Source organism: Papaver somniferum, unplaced genomic scaffold (assembly GCF_003573695.1).
Source record: "Papaver somniferum cultivar HN1 unplaced genomic scaffold, ASM357369v1 unplaced-scaffold_132, whole genome shotgun sequence".
NCBI classification, from domain to species: domain Eukaryota; kingdom Viridiplantae; phylum Streptophyta; class Magnoliopsida; order Ranunculales; family Papaveraceae; genus Papaver; species Papaver somniferum.
The window spans coordinates 4,009,569-4,032,879 of NW_020622381.1; the positions used below are offsets into that span (position 1 = coordinate 4,009,569).

At 36.1% G+C, this 23,311-nt stretch overlaps 2 protein-coding genes across 2 annotated transcripts; one reads left to right on the forward strand and one right to left on the reverse strand.

The window, feature by feature from the left end:
• The first annotated feature begins 1,656 nt into the window (after window positions 1–1,656).
• Window positions 1,657–4,091, forward strand: LOC113332971. The gene is made up of 6 exons (XM_026579458.1): window positions 1,657–1,959; window positions 2,093–2,365; window positions 2,477–2,650; window positions 2,774–2,880; window positions 2,990–3,300; window positions 3,391–4,091. The coding sequence occupies exons 1-6, from the start codon at window positions 1,789–1,791 to the stop codon at window positions 3,969–3,971; spliced, it is 1,617 nt and encodes a 538-aa protein (XP_026435243.1). The 5' UTR covers window positions 1,657–1,788; the 3' UTR covers window positions 3,972–4,091.
• A 411-nt stretch (window positions 4,092–4,502) lies between these two features.
• LOC113332952 lies at window positions 4,503–6,269 on the reverse strand. Its single transcript, XM_026579446.1, has 4 exons — window positions 6,184–6,269; window positions 5,893–6,055; window positions 5,194–5,309; window positions 4,503–4,978 (listed from the first exon to the last, which is right to left on the reverse strand). Exons 1-4 carry the CDS (start codon window positions 6,237–6,239, stop codon window positions 4,618–4,620), a joined length of 696 nt encoding a protein of 231 aa, XP_026435231.1. The 5' UTR covers window positions 6,240–6,269; the 3' UTR covers window positions 4,503–4,617.
• Between the last annotated feature and the right edge of the window lie 17,042 nt (window positions 6,270–23,311).

The following is a 23,311-nucleotide window of genomic DNA, read 5'->3' on the forward strand; positions in this document are numbered from 1 at the left end:
ATGTTTCTTGGACAACAGAGAATACTATTGAAGAAAATATATATATTCTAGGAAATTTGCCACCAGCTAAGGTAAGATTTATAAATAGAGTCCACGATTGAGTAACAGACTCAGTAGCTAAAGAAACAAGGATCAGAAGACTACAACACATGTCAAAGCATTTGCAACAGCAAGTGCAAAAAGAAAGCATTATTTCTAATGTTTTTGATAAAAATAAAATTGTAGACCTTATGTATTATATTGCTTAATTAATATATTACTTCTTCTATAAAAAAAAAAAATAATTCATCGATACTAAATCACCAATCAATGATGGATTTGGTAATTGGACAAAATCAATGTCGGATATCTTCAAAATATATACATCCACCATATCAAAATTTATTGTTTTCTTTCTCTTCTAATAGAATCATCTAAAACTTCTAAACAGTGTGTTCTTTGTCGATACAATCCTTGAGTTTGATTAAGGCGTTAGGACTCTATTGAATCATGAATGCATAATTCGTTGACCTATTGTATTCACAAGTTCTTCATTGAATGATCCTTAAAGTCAGTGTTACACCATTTTCGGTGTGTTTTTCATCCGCGATATTTCAACACCTTTTGTCTAATCCTTACTAAAACTCGACACTCTTTTGACAAAAGTTCTCAATATTTACATATATTTTACTTAAATAATGCTATTACAACGTCGTTACATGAGATTATGGGCTAATAAATTCCACGAAAAATTACTGGTATCATACAAAAACAATCATATAAAATTCGATAATGATGGTATTTGGTACCCCGGAACCTTAAACAGTTAGACTCGTAGAGTCCTCTTTAACATTGAAAACATGTGCAACACTGTATGAGTTCGTATTGATCTGGGGCCATGGTTTTTTGTAACCACATTTTAGAGCAGCATGTGCCAAAAATATTTACAGAAAACGGCATGTCGGCTATTAAGCACGAGTGAATTAAAAAAAACCACTTGAAGGAAATGGCGTCACATTTCAACAGGTGACTGACTGGGTTGGCTGCTACCTTATGATGATGAGCCTCACTATCTTAATAAATATTTTCCTGCAGGTGGCAGAGCTGTACTAAAGTTAAGAAACTGAGCCATGATAGTGACTTAATGGACCAGATCCGTTTGGCGTAAATGCGCTCGTGACGGCTGGGAAATATAAGGACGTAACCACTATAAAAATAATATGTATACAGTTTGCTTCAGCAGCAGCCATATCTACATGACCTCAAGAAATCCAGCTGCTCATGAATGTTCTCCTAGACATTTTTCACTACTTTATCCGGTTCATGATAATTTAAACCAAACAATTTCATAACTGTTAAATAATTTCCAGTCAAAAAGATTGCAGGTAAAATAGTTTTGGGTCAAAATTTCTAAATAACAAAAATAGATTAAACATCTCCCAAATTTAGCTAGTAAAATCGTTTTCCGGAGAGAAAAACCGGCGAATATTTACCAGAATCGTAAAAACAAAGAAATCTCCGAAAAAGTACAAGCGACACAATCGGCGGATCTACGTGTCAAAATGTACACTCGTCATCACTAAATATTTTTCAACGTCGCAGTCAAGGGAAATTCTAATTATAAATACGAATCGAGTTGTCAATAACAAATTAAGTCATCTTCAGTTAGAGAAAAAATATTTCCAGAGGTTTTTAGTTATCATACGTTGTTAGTTTGATTATATTATTATAAACTAGGAATTTGATAAGATTTCCAAAATCATCTGGGTTGTATTTGAAGAAAGAAACTAGAAAGAAAGAAAACAAGATATGGTTATGGATAATGGTTATCTTGATTATGATCAGTTTAATGTAGCTGCAAGAAGATATGATGAACAGGATATCATTATGGATAATGGTTATCTCGGTTATGATCAGTTTAATGAAGCTGAAAGGATTAGATTAATGAATAATCTTAATCATCATCAACAACAACAACAGGTATTATGGTCTTCTCCTCCATGTTCTTACATTTTCTCCTCCTCTGGTTTTCATGGTGTTTTTCAAACTCTGGGTTTAATGGGCATATGCACCGGTTTTTCTAATGTGATGTTTTTGTTTGTGTTTTAAAAAGGATGGAGGACAATCAGTTGATATCTCTGGAGAATCAAGACCGCTTGGTTTAAAACTAAGAAAAACTCCATCATTTGTAGACCTTATTGAATCAAAGCTATCTCAAAGGAATGATAATTCTATGTACCAAACATATCATGATACCACCACGACTACTCATAATGAAAAATCACCAAAAGCTAGAGCCAACAATTTTGCTATTCGTCCAATGTCTTCCGAGAAATGGAAAGCTTCAAATTTTTGTGCATCACTGCTTAGAATTGGCTCTTGGGAGGTAAACTTCTTTTTTCCTCGTTTTCTACTTTATTCGACATTCATATTGATCTTGTTTTGTGATTTGAATATATATATATATATATATATATATATATTTTCCTTTTTACAGAGAGTAGCTAAGCATGAAGGAGATTTAGTGGCTAAATGTTATTACGCGAAGCGTAAACTAGTATGGGAGATTTTGGATCGTGGGCTGAAAAGTAAAATTGAAGTTCAATGGAGGGATATATCAGCCATTAGAGCAGTTTTTCAAGAAAACCAACCAGGGATTCTTGAACTAGAGGTAATACATTCTTAGTATTATTTTATAAGAATTTTTTTATTTTTTATTAAGTTCAAAATTCTTTTAGTTTTCTAAATTTTATTCATTTTGTATTAATGACGTAAACACTTTGATTACTTTCAGTTGGAAAATCCTCCTGTGTACGGCAAAGAAATGAGTCCGCAGCCAAGAAAACATACTCTATGGCAACAGTCGGCGGATTTTACAGGAGGACAAGCACCAAGTTACAGGTAAACATAGATTTACATAGTGTGCTATTGTTTCGTTTTTGCAATTTCTCTAACATGGAATTCAGCATTTGTCCATCTTTTTTCTTATGCCTTTCTTCTCTTTTTGCAGGAGGCATTATCTTCAGTTTCCTGAAGGAACACTCGAAAAACACTATCAAAAGATTCTTCAATGTGATAGTCGATTGTTCCTATTGAGCCAGAGACCTTTTCCCTCTTCCAACTCTGCTTTCTTCCACTCGAGTAATGAGTATCATCAAGATTTTTATCTAAATTTTAACGGACATCAACCATCACCCCAGTTGCAATATCCTCAGTTCGGCAGTCAAAGACCTATGTTACATCCTTCTTGTGAAGATTATAAGTTCAATCCAGCAAGCAGGCCTCCAGTTGCTCCTAGAATTCAGATGTCACACTTACAAGGTACGGATCCAAACTTGTTTTCTCATCTTTTGTCTCTAAGTTTGGACTCTCAAAATTATCTAAACGGTCTTTTGATTTTTATAATTGTAGGTACGAATGTTCCATTTACGGAAAGTTTGGGCAACCAAGGAATCCAACGTATGACTTCATTTTCAAATCAAAGGACGACAAATGAAGATTTCTTTTATAGGCCAGAGGAAGAATATCGAGTTCAAGAGCCAGCCTATATCGCTAATATGAACCAAGTTCATGCTTATCTTCCTCAGTATGACTCATTCCTAGAAAATTCACGAAGGAATGAAACGACATTTAATTCGAATGCGCCATGCGAACTGAGCAACATTGGTAAGGATCTATTAGATGAGCAAGACGCAGCAACCGTACACTCCAGTGATCAACAAGCTTATTTAGCAGCAAGAGTAAGGTCTATGAATTGCCTCCTTGGGCTAGCGGACAACACTGGTTTCGATGTCTCGTACGAGGAGAATAATTACAGTTCCATGGAGCCAACTTATACTCAGCAATCACACTATGATATGGAGTTAACTAGCACCCTTGGTCAACCTAATGGAGCTATGTTTATGGTTCAGTCGTTCCCATCTACTGAACCATCAATGGAACAAATAGAATATCCTACTAAGGGACCCCAGAACTACTGGAGAAATTGTTAATTATTGAATTTCCTGACAGAAATCTCTAACAAAACCTAGAAATCAATTTTAGGTCTTTGTTATCCAAGTGTAAATATTCCTTTTTGAATGAAGCAGTTTTCCTAAATCAATTTTCATGCATTCTTCCCTCAGCATAATCTTAATCTATCGACTGTAGGGTGATTCGGGTGTTTGGAATCAAGCTAGCTCCTAGTACAGAAGCTTTGCGATCTTCAAACTCTTCCCAGACTTTAGAAGTGGAGAATAAAACTTGATCTGCACTTTCCACAATGCATAAACAATGCCCACAAAGACCATTTGAAGTGGTACGTCTGACACATGGATCATCTCGTGTAAAGTTTAAATAGCTTAGCCGGAGAAGACCTTATTTTGGTTGAGACATGCTTGCTGCTCTATATTTATTTACTTGGGCAGATTGGTTTAGAATCTTCAGATCCAACAAAGAGTGGGAAATACTACTGAGAATGGTTTCAAATTCTCCTCAGTTGCAAAAGAAAAAGAGGCTTCAAATGTAATGTGATCGACCAATACTGGAGTAAAACCTTCGGGAGCAATGCATACTAAGGCGTTGTACTTAAAAATCATATACTCAATCACACAGTTTCAGATCAGCATATCATTTTGCTATTACCTTGTGAAAAGTGAATCATGGCTTTACATTAGAAAAAGGCATTGAAATAGAAGAATCTTCAGGCACGGATGGTGCTGACAGCGGTTCACCTGAACCATCTGCAAATTCACCTGGTGCACCACTCCCTTCAACGCTAATCTCGTGAAAGCTTCTCTTCTTCAACAGAGAATCTGTGTTTCCGTTCTCATCATGGTTTTCCTGCTCAGGTTGTTCTTGCGCTTCTAGTTTGCCATTTGGAAGAGCAAGTGGCAAGGGTTCTTGACCACTCAACCGATAAAAAACTCTTTCAACTGTTTCGCCTATCTCCTTCATAAACATTTCATTTTCTGACATCAACTCCCAGACTGATTTTGAGGCTTTGTCAAGTACTGGAGTCCTGCAGTAAAATCAATAAAATGGTTGTTACACCACTCCCACTGCTAAAAAAGTCTCAACATTAGACAAGTGACTAATGTGATGAAACTCCCTCTAGCATAGTAGCATTTGCACCTTGTTCATGGGATCATGACATTTCTAACTGCGCATCATAGCTGTTGGTCAGAAGTCTTAAACGATTCATTGGTAAAGTGTGGCAAAACCACAACAACTTACTCAAGTTCATGCCTCAGCGCATCAAACAGCTCCCTTTTCGTCTGCTTCTCTGCACCCGGTGTGTTAAGAACCTTACTCTGCTCCACCATTGTGATTGTATTTTTCTTTAGCTCCTCCTGCAGTACAGGAGGACCAAGCAGGTTCAAACATTAAACACAAACAACTTAAATTCTCTCGAAAAACACTAATGATATTCGAAATCTATTTAAGAGGAAACACAAACGCAAACCATTCTAGCCCCAGAGTCTATAGAATCCTTGTCTAGAACCTGACGCTTGTTTGTGTTATGATGCTATCGGAATAACAGGAGCCACAAAAGCAATCTTTCCATAACTGATGAATGTTTTCGATTAAAATTAAAGCATATGATGTTTCAGCTCAATGTCGTCTACTGGCAATGGCCACATAGTGGGGTGTTCCTAAATGCAATCTGCTCCCAGATTTTTAAAGAAAGCTGAGCAAACAAGGGCTAAGGTTAAACACGCAACGCTTACTTTGCCCTACTTCATAACCGAACAACCATGTTAACTTTCCCAGTCATCAAAACTGAAAACTTATAGGGAAATGAATGTGTTCATGACAAAATAGTAACCAATTGACACCAAAAATCAGAACTTCATACCAAATTCTTGCGAAATTAACGAAAATAATGAAATTTTTCTTTCAGCAATGAAATACGATAGAACAAAGAAAACTTACATTGGCTTTTAATTGGGAAATGATTTTAAGTCTAATGGCATCAATTGTACCATCATTCATCAATGATTCAAGAACATCTTCAGGTGTGACAACTGAAGAAGTAGAAGAAGTAGATGGACATGGAGAAGATGAATTCCTCATAATCACGGCAAAATTTCTGACACTGGTTCCACACGAATTATGAAAATTTCAAAAACCCTAGATTTGAAGAGTGATAACTACGCAACCCTTACTCTACAAAATCATTAGGGTTTTGTATCTCTTGATTTAAATAAACCTAGACGAGTTTACCTGTAGGTAGAAATTTGTGTTTCTCTGAACCTCGGCAAATGGCAGGTAGACCGCATATGGAGTTGCGTTTAGATCTCCAAACAGTGTTTTCACCCACTTTATATTCAACGGAATCTGATACGAGTACTTCCTCCAGTCAAGACGCGCCGTTTTGATTTTTTCAAGTAGGAAATACCATATGGTCCTAGAAATAATATATTAGAGGGAGTTTGGTCCAGCTGACTGGTCCTTTTTGGAAAAATATATTATTATTTGGTCCTAGAAATTATGATTTGGTCCTACGATGACGTCATGGATGACGTAATTGTCATCTTGTAGTGGCAGAAATACCCTTTTAGATAAGTATCATATATATAGTCAAAAAATAAGAGAGAAGAAACCATTTTCAAATTTACTTTCTCTCTCATCTTTTTTTTTCTAGATCTGAAATTTTGTTCATTATTTCAGATGAACCAACAGTTCAGTGTCAAGAATGAACAGAGACGATGAAGACTTAAAGACGACGATGAAGCTTTTGAAGATGAAGATGAAGAATGATGTTTTGCTGCTCGTGTTAATGAGATGAACTCGTGTTGAAGACGAACCAAATCTGTTGTTGCAGTTGTCTGATGATGAACCAAATCTGTTGCTGCTGCTCCTTCTCCTGTAGCCATGGCGTGTTGATGAAGATGAACTCATGTCGGTGATGATTAATACAGATGTTTTCTTGATCTGTAGACGATGAATACGATGATGTTTGCTACTATTAATATGTTTTCTTTTCTTCTTCTCTATATTTTCTTGATCTGTGATTTTGCTATGTAGATTTTGGTAGTTGTAGACGACGAATATGATGATGTTGCTACTGTTGAATACGTTGTTGCTGATCATATTGGTGACGATGAATACATATGTGTTCTTGAAGACAACGACGAGGAAGATAATGATTTTGAATGAACGATGTTACTGTTGTTGTTGTTTTTGGAGGCGATGATGTTTTTGTTGTCGTTGTTTTTTTAATGTTGCTGCTGCTGTTAAAGATGAACCTGTGGTGAAGATTTGATATGTTGAAGATGAACTTGTGGTGATGATGAATACAGATACTGGTGAAGATTCGGTTTGTTGAAGATGATGGAAGATGATGTTGTTGATGGTGTTTGAAGACGACGATGTTGCTGCTGCTGTTGAAGACGTCGAAGAAGATGAAGATGATGATGATGATAATAGTGGAATTTTTGTTATGTGTTCATTTCAAAGAATGAACTCGTTTTTCATATAGGCTTTATTAGGAGTTCATTTGAAAGAATGAACTCGGTTTTCATATACGTTTTCATTAGGAGTTCATTTGAAAAATGAACTCGGTTTTCATATAGGTTTTATTAGGTTTTCATAGGTTTTAATAGGAGTTCATTTGAAAAAATGAACTCGGTTTTCATATAGGTTTTATTAGGAGTTCATTTGAAAAAATGAACTCGGTTTTCACAGGTTTTAATAGGAGTCCATTTGAAAAAATGAACTTGGATTTTTTGTTCTTAATAACAAAAATTTTGTAGAATTTTAATGAAATAATGAAGTAAAAATTATTGATGGTTCATCACGCAGAATGAACTGCTACAAAAAAATAAGTAAAAATTAACGTGAAAGGATATTTTTGTCAGTTTTATATTTTTAAATAATTATGGAACAAACAGTAAAGGCATTTTCCCAAAGGACCAAACAGACATGGGACCACCTAAAAAAGGACCAAACGATATTTTCCCCTGTTTTCAATACAGGAACATGTAGCCACAACTCACAAGAATCATACCGATGGTTTGTCGTATGAGCCGATGTGTCAATATAGGTACCGAGACAATAGCAGTAAGGCATCAGCATCACCCCGTGGGAAAGCTCAACAAGCAGATAGCGGAAGGAGGGTTGCGCATTACAAAAAGTAGCCATCACAATAAGACGTTGTTCATGAAAAAACATACGCATTCTATTTGCTCAAGCCTTTACAACAAGAAATACCTCCAACATCAACCAATACTTCAAGGTATAATCACAATACCTACTACCGCCAGTCCACAATGGAAACATATGGCATCTCTTATACCTTCTTTCAAAAGTCATATATTTCACCAAGTAGGAAATGGTTTAGACACACCTATCCAAGCTAATTGGACACCCAACTTTCAAAACCTTGATCCCTTACAATTTGCTCTTATCCAATATGTAGCAGAACTAATTGACCCATTCTCTCATAATTGGAGACATGATCAGCTAAACAACCTCCCTCCCAATGCCATCTAACATATTATAAATATCCACCTTCACATTAACAACATCCCAGACAAAATAATCTGGCCCCACTCTTAATCAGGTAAATGCACCACATCATTCGGGTATAGTTGTGATGTGTTACATACCAGGATTAATAGAGGTGAAAGAAATACGGAGATTGCAGGTGTTGCGAAGGGAAGAAAAGGATGAGAAAACAGATGAAAATATAATAGGGTTTAAGGAAAAGATAAAAGAGATGAGAGATTTGTATTAAACGATAATAATATTGATTGATCGATAATAAGATTGTTAAACTCTAAACAAGAAGGCTTAGACTTTAAATAAGCTAGCATGACCGACTAAAAAGATAATAAAAGGAATTCTACCTAAACTAGGAAAGTAAAGGACTTGCAAAGCAAGTAAACTAAAACAGACGCAAGGAATAAACAACTATTGTTGATACAGACTTAATGATCAACTATAATAGTTGATACATACGAAAGGGATCAACTAGGATAGTTGATACATTGAGAACAGGTAGATGTCCTACATCAGTCCCTCCCCTTCTTGAAAGAAACTCGCCCTCGAGTTAGCTAAAAAGAAAAACTTCATTCTCTCCAAATATTGCTCTACGCCTCGAGTCTTCATTGCAGAATATGAGTTCTTTTTCTCCATGAAAAATGTAGACATCACGTTTACCGGTTTACCACGATCAAACAAAAATCTCATAGATTTAGAGATCATAAACCGAAATATCCAAGAAATGTGTCTCAAAGCATCATAAGTGTTGTGCTTAAATTTCCCACGATCAAAGACAAAAGTCACGTAATCAGTGCTGGTGAAGTAAATCATGTTACCAACGACTTCTACGAGTACAACATGTGTGTCTTCCAACTGCTTAGCTATTCCTTTTAAAGCATATTCGATTAACTCAGTCCTTATTTGGTCCAAGAATACTTTCTTGACATCAATATCAACATTTCTGTTAGGAAATAGAATCCACCAACCAAGTCTCGAATTTCGACATAACGTCTAGCATCGATAGTGTTATCTAGTATTCCAACCAACAACAATACAGCAGCAGGCGAAGAAAAGAACATGATATACTTGTTGACCATGTTAGTAATGGCTATTAATTTTCTTTCTCCTCGTACTTGGTTTACTCTAAATATTTCACTGTCTAGAAGACTATCGAGTTTATCATCTGTTCGTGTAGATTTTCCACGATCAAATACAAGGTCTATTACCCGAAACCCTTTGTGTAAAGACCCTTCTTGTGCTCTCCTAACGTCAAGAACTGCTTCACTAATTGTTCTAGACAAAACACTCTTGCTCAAACCAAAACTTGTATTCGGAAAAACTTGTTTTGAACGCGAACTGGCATATGACATGAAACATGTTACACATTTGTGAACATGAATAATCATCCTGGGAGAACAACAACCAAGTATTATCATTGCAGAAGCAGCTTGATTTGCATTATAGAGAATAGTCGATACACTTCTCTTGCCTCTTTCGTAGTAATTGCCTTCTACAAACACACTCCTTTGACCAACATGGTGATCACAATTTGCTTCAACATCAAATAAAATCTTTGAACAACGAGTTCCAAAGCAAAGTGTAATGTCTTCTCATGCTAAAAGAGTAGTGTTAAGGATCGAGCAAGAGAGAGGAGAGCATAAACGTGGAAGCATAAAAGACTACATTGATAATAATCTTGGTGTATCAACTTTCATGGCTCAACAGCCTATTTATATTGTTCACAAACTTCACGACCACTCAAGGCACTTTCCTAACTAAGATCAAACTCTAAACATAGACACTTTCCTAACATAAACTCTCACAACTTAATGTGCATATCTCCTAAATATAGACTCTCATATATTATTTCCTAATACCCTCCCTCAAGATGGAGCATGTAGATCACGAATGCCCATCTTGGACAAAAGAAATTTAACTTCGGTTTTCTTCTTTCTTCTTCTTTTTTTTTCAACGCTTTTGCCAAAAAAAAAATCTTCAGACCGTAGTTTAAGGACGTTTCGGTCCCCTTCATAGTTTAAGGACATTACGGTCCCATTTTCGGAAGTTTAAAGACATTACAGTCTCATTTTCGTAGTTTTAAGGACATGTTTCGGTCCTCTTCGTAGTTTAAGGACGTTTCGGCCCCCTTCGTAGTTTAAGGACATTACGGTCCCCTTCATAGTTTTAGGACGATTTCGGTCCCCTTCGTAGTTTTAGGACATTACGGTCCTCTTCGTAGTTACTGCCATAATTGTGACAACAACCATCCTTATCACCGATCCAGCAATACTACTCAAATAATAACAGCATTCACTGTCGAAACCGTCAATGGCAGGAGCAGCGAAACCTTTTGGAAGTGATCAACCAAATACTCATCATGCAACATTAACGACAACAATCTTGTATCTTTGTCTCTGTGTTTTACTGTTTTAGGGTTCCACCTTGGACTAAATAACTCCACGGACTCGACCTCAAACCTCGCCACCAGAACCCATCTGTCAGTTCTCGCTCCATTCATTACCGATATCCATCAGTGATCTTCATCGTATACTTACGATACAGCAGCGACCCACTACTAACAATAAACGGAAGCACCAATAAATCACCGTTGTAATATAAATCATCGGAAGCTCCATACTCTTCTCTGTCAACTCTGTCCATCAATCAACGTCGACAACACAACACCATGAGAATCATCAACAATGCCAGAGATCCAACAGTAGCAGCAGCATGTCCCTATCTTTTCTCGTTCCAAAACCACCATCCTTTTGTTTGTTCAGAGAACCCTAATCCTTCGTAACCAGTCACGATTTTTTTTTTTTTTTAACGAACATGAATTTCTTCGAAAACCTAAACATCACGAATTCTATAAGATTATCTAACTCTCTTCTTATCCTCTCTCCCTCTCACCTCGCTCTGATACCATGTTAAGGATCGAGCAAGAGAGAGGAGAGCATAAACGTGGAAGCATAAAAGACTACATTGATAATAATCTTGGTGTATCAACTTTCATGGCTCAACAGCCTATTTATATTGTTCACAAACTTCACGACCACTCAAGGCACTTTCCTAACTAAGATCAAACTCTAAACATAGACACTTTCCTAACATAAACTCTCACAACTTAATGTGCATATCTCCTAAATATAGACTCTCATATATTATTTCCTAATAAGTAGTAACCAGAACGCAGCTTTGAATAACGGAAAGACTTCCCAAATGATCATAGTAGTGAAAAATAATCACCAACTTTATCGGCAGCAAGGTGGCAGCAAGGCGTTCATATAAAACCTTTTGAGATGTGCCAGAAGATTCAAAGTGTGAATTATTAACAACTAGCTTTTCACCTTTATCGAACACAATAAAGGGAATTTCCCCTCCAGGCTCCCAAGTAACTCGTTTGTCATTGATATTTGCTGACAATCCAAATAATATTCTTCCAGTAGAAGTTGAACCTGTGAATGCCACCTCGTAGACGTCTCTGTTACTAGCAAGAACTGTATACGATCGAAATACACACGCCACTATGGGTACTTCGATTTGTATAACATATTCGAAAGTTTTGTTGTTATCCCATGTCTCAATCTTTCGAATTTCATCAAACTCTTCAATCCAAACAAGAAAAACTCTACAAATATCTATGTTATCACATGTCCATAGTGTAGAATAGAGTACTGACTGTATGTACACCAGGTTTCCACGATTATTGTTGGTTTCTACCCGCAAATTCGTGTAACTTTTCTTCAATGTTTGGTATGTAAACAGCAACACCAGGAAAATAAACCATATTCTAATCACGAAGAAGAGTAGAATTTTCGCAGCATGCACTAGGATTGACGAAAAGAGCTCGAACAATTTGAAAAATATGTGAAAATATTCCTTCAAGCTACCAGTTTGAAAGTTCACACTTCCTTGATCGACACAATAATTATCCGCAATATATGAATTACATTGGTACAATTCATAAAGAGGATCGTCCCATCGAGGTATATTGGAACAATCCGAGCAACAACTCTTTCTCGGGTCTGTGAAACGCTTATTACTATCTGTCCAACACGCTAAGACAATGTGAAAGAATTTTTGTAAGCATACAGGTCCAGGCCATACTCGACAAAGCAATGGTTCACCGTCAGGGTTGATGGAAACATCATCTTCCATTCCATGTTGTAGAACACCATAAAATTCAGTTACAAAAATCTGACTGCAATTTCCCTTATGTACAATAGTGTCAAGCAGACTTCCTTGAACATCAACGGATTTAACCACCTTGCGTACTTTCACATCTGACCTCTGACGAATAAAAGAGATAGCAATAATATTTTTGTTAATGAGTGCAATCCACGGTATCATAACCTTTTTGTTCTCTTCTTCCAAGGTTGATAGATATAAAACAACTCCAAGAATATTTACATAATTCCTGTCACCGGGAAGAAAAGAATTCTCGCAGCTGCAAAGTATTAAATTCATCTTAACATCATCACCGTATTCTACAGATGCTAAGATGTCAATACCATGAATTGTCGAACTGTCTATCCCAAGTGCAGTAACTGAAGCAAAGAGCAAATCCATATGACCAACAGTACCTCTCGCAGTGAAAAAGACATTAAACTGTTCACCAGTGATGCATTTTGTTTCGACAACAGCTGCATTATTTCTGAGAGAGTCATTAATGGATTTTGGTTCGCCAAGAGCAATGAACGTGTAGTTTGAGCCTGGATAATACTTGGAACCATTGAGTTTGTCAGGCACGCCGAAACATCCTCTTTCAAACCAAATACTGGACCAAGTTACTCCACTGGATATTCCCACTGCACCCATATATAGTAAATCCTTTGATGACATTGATCCAAAGTCAACAACCAGAATATTAGGCGCAACAAGAGATATAACCCCCAGATGCTTATACTTCCATCTATTATTTCCTGGAACTGTAGTAAAATCAATCCCTGGATTAAAAGGTTTCACTGCCTTTTGAAATCGGAAATACAATGGTTCATCCAAGTACAGATGCAAACGTCCTAGGTACGGAAAGTGTCGAACAAATATCAAATCCTCTAAATACCTCTGCAACATTAATCTCTTGGTTTTGGAGAAAACTCTACCATGAATTCTTCCAGCATAATTTTCAATAGTGGTAGCACATTCACAATCACGAACAAATTTATGAAACAACACATAAGAATTACCAGATGATGAATCAACAAGCTCGCCCTTGTTATGGGTTATATCAGAAACTATAAGCTTATTCGATTGATCAAAATTAGCACCTACAATAGTAGCACAAACATGAAATCCAGTGTCATCATACAGTGATGCTGTCACTGTTGTAGAAAGAACTTTAGGAACACTCCATCTAATACCCTTCGGTGTAGACCAATGTACAAACGTCTCTTCAATGTGAATATCAATACTTGGATATGCTGTAAACTTGACGTTCTCAAACTCCAAAAGTAGCCTTTTGGCTAAAGATTTTCTACCGGAATAACTTTCTATAGTAATATCCTCTTGAGATCGAAATAACACTTCTACAGAAGTATAAGGAGACACAAAAGAATTCACATATGATAATTCAACAAGGTGATCCTTGATAGGGTTTACGCAAGAGTCCGTACGTGCGTTTCCATGAATAAAAACTTGATTATTATCAGCAACAGATAAAACATGCATATCAACATCAGGAGTTATCAAACTAAGATCCGAAGATTTACCATTAAGTTCTAAGAATCATGCGAAATCTCTTCAACTAAGGATGTATTGGGAACAACCATAACACCTTTAGATGATGACGAATCCTCTTGGTTGGATCGCAAAACTTCTTTAACTTGAGTTTCATCATTCTCTTCAGAAGTAGTTTTAATCTCTTTCTCTGGAAGAGCAACCTCTATCTCGTCTTTGTTAACTGAGGTAATCGAAACATCTTTAACACTCACGGATGATAACGAAACCTCTTGAGTTGAAGACAAAACTTGTTTATCCTGAAGTTTATCTTTCTCAGAAGTAGGTTTAACTTCTTCCATGTGAACAACAACTTTCATCTTCTTTGCGTTAACTGAGGTAGCTGATACAGCTACAGAAGCATTAGAAGACGATGATTTCTTTGGAATTGCTTTACCGGCAAGTTTGGCCTATATAATTGGATATGCACGTGTAGCTTCATCCAAAGCAGTCCAAAACTCTTCACGTTTTTTAGCTTCAGTAATTATAAATTCTTCAAGTCTCTTCAACTCTTGTTGTTTCTCTTTTATGTCAATAAGATATTGTTTTTCTCTTATTTTATCATTGTAGTACGGATAAGGTCGATCATGAATCTCCTACAATTCATCTTTATAGTCTGTAATAATAAGTCGTAATTCTGCTCGATGGTCCAGAAGATCTTCTACATATGATATCTCCATGATCAAAAACGAGAATATTGAAAAACTTTTTTTTTGTTTAGGGTTTTGAGTTGCGGAAGCGTTGCTAGGATCTGTTTCTAGATAAAAATCTAAAAACTCTGTCGAATGATACCAATTGATGTGGTACATACCAGGATTAATAGAGGTGAAAGCAATACGGAGATTGCAGGTGTTGAGAAGGGAAGAAAAGGATGAGAAAATAGATGAAAATATAATAAGGTTTAAGGAAAATATAAAAGAGATGAGAGATTCGTATTAAACGATAATAATATTGATTGATCGATAATAAGATTGTTAAACTCTAAACAAGAAGGCTTAGCCTTTAAATAAGCTAGCATGACCGACTAAAAAGATAATAAAAGGAATTCTACCTAAACTAGGAAAGTAAAGGACTTGCAAAGCAAGTAAACTAAAACAGACGCAAGGGATCAACAACTATTGTTGATACAGACTAAAGGATCAACTATAATAGTTGATACATACGAAAGGGATCAACTAGGACAGTTGATACATTGAGAACAGGTAAATGTCCTACATCAAGTTGTCTAATCCAACAGGAGAACCTCTCACGCCCACACCCCCTCCCAACCACCAAATTCTTATAGACATTACCATGTCCTCCACAAATTCAGCTTTTTTTGTGGAAAGCTATTAATGAAGGTAAACCAACCTTATCTATGCTACATCATTTCAATCTATCCAACTTCAACCAATGCCCTCGATGCAACTCTGTGCCCGAAACAGCTGCTCACATGCTAATTCAATGTCCGGTAGCTATGTCCACTTGGACCACCCTATCTAACCGCCTATCAACACACCAACCCCAAGGTGGATAAGAACCAATTACCCTAAACCACCAAACAACAATATCACAGATTCTTCGAATGCGAGGCAATACCTCAACCATTACAACTTGTTGATTCCTTCTTTGGTCACTATGGACGACCAGAAATGAACTCGTGTTCAATCAAATGCAATCCAATCATGAATAAATCATGGCAAGATCTTTAGCACAACAACAAGAATTTTAATAGGCGAAAAAGGTTTCCCCTCCAATTCTCTCAGGGAAGCCTCCTCACTGAATGGCAACAAATATAGCCAGAACTTCTATAACCATTCAAGTGGGTTGGAGCATCCCAGCACCAGATTGGTTTAAAGTAAATATTGATGGGGCAGCTAGGGGTCACCCAGGTATGGCGGGAGCAGGATTCATCTGCAGGGATTCGAGCGCGCAAACAACAATGGCTCTTGCACAACCTCTAGGAATAATAGCGATGCTAGCAGTGGAAACATGGGCCAAAGTGATAGCAACCAGGACAACGATTGAAAGAAATTGGACTAAGGTCCTATTTGAGATGGACTCTGAGAATCTCTTGTACTTCATGAACTCTCTGAAGGAAGCTCCATGGTATATTTCCGAAGGATTGTCGAAATCATACATCAAATGCGTCAAATACCATGTTGTGATATACATCACACTTATAGAGAAGGCAACCAAGCAGTAGACGATCTAGCAAACTTTACAGCAGACGACATTCAGGCGGGAAACTTCTCAACCTCAATCTGGGACCAGACAAATCCAACTTTTATTAATCAAGTTCTTTTAAGCGATTATATGGAAATCTCATTCCCACGTGTAATAACAATTTAATGTGGCTTTCTTGTCCTAGTTGTGGCAGAGACATGAATATTTTTGGAGATCACGCTTTAGATTGTGTCAAGGAGGTTGGGCTTAAGTTTCGTCATGATCTTTTTCGTGACACGATCGCTGACATGTGTTACCGTGCAGGTGTTCCATCCAGGAAGGAAGTCGAATTGGGTCTCCTCTCCAATAATGTCTTAGACTTGAGACCTGCGGACATTCTAGTTTATAACTGGATTGACGGGCGTGATGTGTGTATGGATGTGACAGGTGTCTCTCCCTTCACAGGTGATGGAGTACGTGCTTTTACCCCAGGGAAAGATCTCTCCAATTCTATTGATCGTAAATGTATTAAATATCTTGAGAAATGCACATAGCATAGGCTTGCCTTTGGAGTCCTTGCCTTCACTACCTTAGGTGAGCTCGGCGATGACACTATCAAATTCCTAAAGAGACTTCGTAATTATATGGCTAGTACTGATGCAAATGTCAAAGTTGGAGATTTTGTTTTCCACAGGTTAGGTGTTGTCATTCAAAAAGCGGTCGGGGCTCATCTTGTTGCTAGACTCCCTTCCAATTTCTTGCCACTTGATAATATATCTGACAATTTTATATGATTAATATAAGCCTGCAATGGCATCTTTCGATAAAATAGAAAAAGAAAAAAAAACACCCACAGGGAGGGGGTATGAGAATTATGAAAACATATTTGATATACTTTTATGATTTTTTTTTCTTCTAATTAAACAAGTAATTTGGGACGGTGGGAGTTATACAAAACAAAACTAACTAGTATTTAACATAGAGGAATCCAATTCAATGAAAGAAATAATACAAGGAGGGGGTAAGAAGATGTCCATCAGTGTTGGACATTATGAATAAAAGCATAAGTTGCTAGAGTATGACGAGTTTGATTTGCTCTTCCAAGAATGTGGGTGAAGTCGCAATGGCCCAACTGAGATGATAGTTGTATGATCAGAGCAATGATATGGAGAATTATCCATGGAACTTTGCAGATGCTTCATTGCAGGAAGTTTATCAAAATATGTGAATGATCTTTTAAACTATAACTTTATTATGACCCGTTTTGACAGCCAAGTAAATTTCCAATAAGAAATTGAGCCTCCTCGAGCAAAAAAATATAAACAATTCCAAAGATAGTAGTTGTAGAATTAAATTTTCTTTTCCAATTGTGTGTTATTGCAACCCATGAAGCATGACTATTCGTTTAAACGCATTAACATTAATCTTAACGAACGATTTAGGTGGATGCTACCACTTTGGTTGAGGCTAAAATATATAAGCAAAGCCTTGTCATTGAGCTGAACTCGAGTTTGTAAGACTATAATAAAGGTGAAATTACTTAACTTCTTAAGAGATGATGGTAGGAATATGCATTTATTTCTTCTCAAAAATTAGGAAATTTCTTGTCTTCTACACAACCAACATCAAGCATGCTCCCAGCTAAAATCCACAGTTATTATCCATTGTATGTGACCCATGAGCTCATTAATTCCTTTACAGTAGCTTGACCTTCAACTTCCACTATCAAACTAAGGGGACTTGCAAACATGATAACTTGCATTATAGGGCAGTGGACAAAAAATCAATAGCCTCCAAAGATTGTTACAAACCAACATTCAGTTTACACATCTTCAATGAATTTCCCAATTTTCATCAGCACACCAACACCATTGCGTATTAGGAATTGAACTTTTATTTTCCAGAATCTCCTTGATGGAAAATTATAATCATTTAAAATAGAAACTCTCCAATATTTGCTGCCACCATCTTATGGAAAAGACTGTGAGGTGAAGTCTCCATGACTTGTAAACTTCCTTATGAGTTTATCTTCCTATCCCCTATTAATAAATATATGCTAAGAATCTGAGTGGCTATAGTTGGCTCGAAAATTTAGTTCACTAGTAGGGTATTCTAGCTAACTCCATTTGTAGGTATAGGATCACCTTCCAAATTTACCCAGTGAGTATTTGTGACTGGTAGAGTTGGTGTGGAATCTTAAATTGCTGGAATCTATAGGGTCGAACTAGATTTTGATATCTTTACCATTTCTCACAAGCCACATGTATCCTTCATTAAGTCATTTCTTGATTGCAACATGGCACTCCAAGTAGAAGAACACTTCCTGGGCTTTTTCATCCTAAAAAGATATATCCCTCAAGTACTTTGCACTCAGTATAAAACACCACAGAAAACTTGAGTCTTGTAGGAATATCCAAGATAGTGTCTTACAATTTAACTCCTCCAAAGACCTTAACTCGTAACCACCTTTGTTTGTGCAGGTTGTAGACCATTCTCATCTGAAGAAATGCATCTTGTTTCAGTTTTTGTTATGCATACACTTGAAATTCCTCAATATTTGAGTAAGTTGATGCAGAACAGTCTTTGACATATAATAATAAATGGGAATAAGTTCCAAAATTACTGGAATCAGGGTAGTCATACCTGCGTGGGATAGATAGTTTTTCTTCCGGCCAGTTGATTTCCTTTTAATTTATTAATTATGAATATTTATTGCCCTGCTGAAGAATCTTCACCTATAGATATGGTTCATTACGACTCTTAAATGTGACACCACATCTTCTTGAACTTCTTAGAGCGTCTCCAAGAGAAGGTGTAAGATTTGTTTTTTAATGACATATAGAATTTTAGATCTTCATTTTAACTAAATCCATCTCCAACAGTAGGTCCTACAAAATAGGAGGGATGAAATACTAATTTTGAAGGTTTTGAAGAAAGTCTTATCTTGACCTTCAGAATGACCTCCATGTCATAATTTTTATTTTTAATAATTAATTAAAATACAATTAAACGGTTAATATTTCATCACATAAGGTTTTCTAATGGTCAAATCTCTATACTATTGGAGATGGTTTATTAGTCATGGGGTCCTATATTTACTATATGTATAAATCCTCTTAAATAAGGGTCTTAAAAAAATTCCACGTAGGATTTTTAACACTCACTATTGGAGATGCTCTTATGAGGTTTTTTTCTAAAGTAAATTGGGATTTGTTGTAGCCGACTACATGACCTGACGTGTTATTATACACTGCTGCAAGGTAACATTAATTAGTAAACGTGGTATCATTTAAAACTCCAAATAACATCATATAGATGCAAACATTACATGGTATCTGTTAAAGCATCACTCAGTTGGATTCACAAGTTTTGTTATCTCAAGATTATTGGTAATGTTAGTTATACAAAACTATATCATGATTTCTAGTATACTAAAGTCAAGTCTCGGACTAGGATTAGAGTATGGTAGTTGTATATTGGAAATCACTAAATACCCTTGAAGATTGAGGACTGAGAGACAATGAAGATATCAACGATGACTTCATTAACAAAGGTATGTCGATACTGATTTCATTTGTAACTCTTGTTTAATTCTACCTTCTAATCATTCGAAACAAGTAGTCACTTTATGGTGAGGAGGATATTTGAGCCTAATACTTTAGTGAGAATGACCTTTGTCCCTGAAAAGGTTGTCATATTGTAGTGAATGAAGATACAAACTCGATGAGCCAAGAATCATTCAATTCCGAGTTATAAGGAAAAGATTATAATTGATATATTAAAACAACACTTATTATGTGTTGCTAAGGAAATTCGTAAATAGGAAATAGTCAAAGAACTTTTTGTGACGGTTCACGGACTAAACCGCAAAAACGTGACTAGATGCCTTTTCTAGTCATGTTGTTGATGTTTCCTCTTATATGCAAGATGATTGTTCGTTCCCACACAATTTATTGACATATTACAGTTTGTGTGATGTTTTATACTTTAAAATGTGATTTATCTTATTTATTAAGAGACAATTACGAAAATACAATTTATGATAAGTAATTTATTTATTTGATTATTCTTCTTTTTTTAATTATTTATGCTAAGTAATTATTTATGATAGAGGAAAAACTCTCAAAATAAAGAGAGTCTTGAAAAAGGAAAATAGTTCATGAATTTGCTTAGGATTCAAGCTATCATTCACTATAAATAAGGGGTTCATGTAAGCTATAGAAACTGAAAAAGCGGGGATCTAACAACCTCACCCAATATTTCGTTTAGGAAATCTGTATGGACAAACTCCATTATAATTCCAAGAGAATCAATTAGACAGTCAGACTCAATCAATGGAAATATATCCAAGAGTTGTATCTTTGTTTCACAATCTAATCAGCAAATCAAACAGATAGAAATACGCGAGCCTGATTATTATGTGAAACAACTTGAACGGTACCAAAGACCAATGTTCAAGTGTCAATCAATTTATATCAACAACCAAAGGTTGGATTATCTAATTGATTGAACTACGCACAACCTGTGATATTTCAATTATAAAGAAAATATAATGCGGAAAAGAAATAACACAGACACCAGAAATTTTGTTAACGAGGAAACTGCAAATGCAGAAAAACCCCGGGATCTAGTCCAGATTTGAATACCACATTATATTGAGCCGCTACAGACTCTAGCCTACTACAAGTTAACTTCGGACTGGAATGTAGTTGAGCCCAAACCAATCTCACACTGATCAAGGTACAGATGTGCGCCTCACGTCTCTGAATTCCAGCTTGACTCTATGCACTTGATTCCCTTAGTTGATCTCACCCATAACTAAGAGTTTCTACGACCCAAAGTCGAAGACTTGATAAACCATTCTGTCTCACACAGAAAAGTATGTTGAACAGATAAAATTTGTCTCCCACGAAAATACCTATGAATTTTGTTTCGTCTTTTGATAAATCAAGGTGAACAGGAACCAATTGATACACCGAACTTATATTCCCGAAGAACGGCCTAGTAATATCAATCACCACACAATAACCTTAATCGTATGGTAGCGAAACAAGATATTGTGGAATCACAAATGATGAGACTAATATGTTTGTGACTACTTTTAATATTGCCTATCGGGGAATAAATCTCGAGCAAATCTTAGAGAAGATAGTACTCAGTATGATAGAAAACAGCAATATCAGAAAACGCAACTACAGAGAAAATAGTTGGGCCTAGCTTCACAATCCCAATGAAGTCTTCAAGTCGTTAATGGTTTTAGAAAAACCTAGGTTAAAGGAGAATCGACTCTAGTCGCAACTAGTATCACATATGAGGTGTGGGGATTAGGTTTACCAATTGCTAGAGTTCTCCCTTATATAGTCTTCAAATCATGGTTTGCTATGAATGTTACCTTGGTAACAAAGCATTCAATATTCACCGTTAGATAAAACTCAAGTTAATATTTTTCAACCGTTAGATCGAACTTAACTTGTTACACACAAATGAAAAGTGATTTTATTTAGATATGGGTAACCGTACCTAAATGTGTACACCTTTTTGTCTCAACAATAGTTAACCGAAGTTAGCCATATGAACACTTTCATATCAACCTTATTCATCTTAACACAACTAGTTCAAATGACTCAAATGAAACTAGTTATAGAGTTGTTCAATTTTTTATATTCTCATAGAAGTATACAGGACATAATTGAAGCAAAATCGATTTTGATTCACTCGAATCAATTCATGAACATTATAGCCACAGTTTGCAAAAGATTGCATTCCTTGTTATGTAAATGTATTAGTTCATGAACAAACCGATTTTAGAACATAACCTACTCAAGTATGCGAACGGGTATGCATACCTAAGTGGCTGGACTAAGTTTGGGTTCTCCAGTATGTGAACGGGTACGCATATCTTCCAAACTCAGTTAAACCCCGGAACTTTGAGCTTACGCCAGTATGCGTACGGGTATGCATACTAAGTTCCCGGACTTCCATTAAACCAACCAGTACGCATACGGGTATGCATATTATGGTTCCCGGACTTGGAATAAGTTGCAACAGTTAGCATACAAGTACGCATACTGTGCCATATCCGATCATGGTTATTTTTTTTTTGAAACTCTCAGTTCAATCATTGAAACATTCTTAGAAGACGAGAATAGCTGTCTCACACAAACTATTAGCTTCAAAGCAATTTTCAAGTGATCGAATGATCAATACGAAACATTCCGAGTCTACATCAAATGACTGTCTCACACAAATCATGTAAAATGTTACCAGGCGATTTTCACATGATCATCTTTTGAATTTCGTCAAGAATATAAGATGAACTTGGTTAAAGTGAAAGCTTACCAACACATATTTCGAGAAATATGTAAGCGAGTTAACTCAGCTCGAAATATTAAATGTGTATAATCGAAGTCTATATACCTATACGACTTTTGTCTCAAATAGGAGATATAGTAGATAAACTTTTGAGTGATAGATGAGTTCAAGTCTCCACATACCTTTTGTTGATGAAGTTCCACAAGATCCCCTTAGTAGTTCTTCGTCTTCAATCGATGAACGCCATGAAGTCTAAAGCTCAACTACACTTTATATCCTAATCCGAGACTTAGCTATAAGTAGACTAGAAATCAAGACTTATAGTTTTGGCAAATAAACTTGAAAAACAAGCTTGAGATAGCAACGCTTGCGAGTTCGACCGAGCAGTGCTCTAACAATCTCCCCCTTTGTCAATTTTAGTGACAAAAATATCAATACATATGGATTACAAAATAAATAAACTTTGTAGCTTCTCATCCAAATGCTTGATTTCCTTGGTTCTTCAACATTACTCGAAATCTTCGTCACTTCCAAGTACTCCAGTGATTCTGAACGTGTTCAACTCAGCATCATAGTTGTTGAACATCCGTAGCTATAAAAATGTATAAAAACAAGATGTTTTCGTATTGTTATACAATGGCATAGTATTATTACACAGCATCAAAGTCCAATTGCATCACAACTTTGACAACAA

Excerpts from the sequence above, each read along its gene's own strand:
- LOC113332971 (XM_026579458.1), top strand. The coding sequence starts at position 1,789 with ATGGTTATGGATAATGGTTATCTTGATTATGATCAGTTTAATGTAGCT. Across the intron at positions 2,366-2,476 it reads TTAGAATTGGCTCTTGGGAG|AGAGTAGCTAAGCATGAAGG; the intron begins GTAAACTTCTTT and ends TCCTTTTTACAG. Across the intron at positions 3,301-3,390 it reads TCAGATGTCACACTTACAAG|GTACGAATGTTCCATTTACG; the intron begins GTACGGATCCAA and ends TTATAATTGTAG.
- LOC113332952 (XM_026579446.1), bottom strand. The coding sequence starts at position 6,239 with ATGCGGTCTACCTGCCATTTGCCGAGGTTCAGAGAAACACAAATTTCT. Across the intron at positions 6,056-6,183 it reads ACACAAATTTCTACCTACAG|TGTCAGAAATTTTGCCGTGA; the intron begins GTAAACTCGTCT and ends GTGTGGAACCAG. Across the intron at positions 5,310-5,892 it reads TTTCCCAATTAAAAGCCAAT|GAGGAGCTAAAGAAAAATAC; the intron begins GTAAGTTTTCTT and ends CCTGTACTGCAG.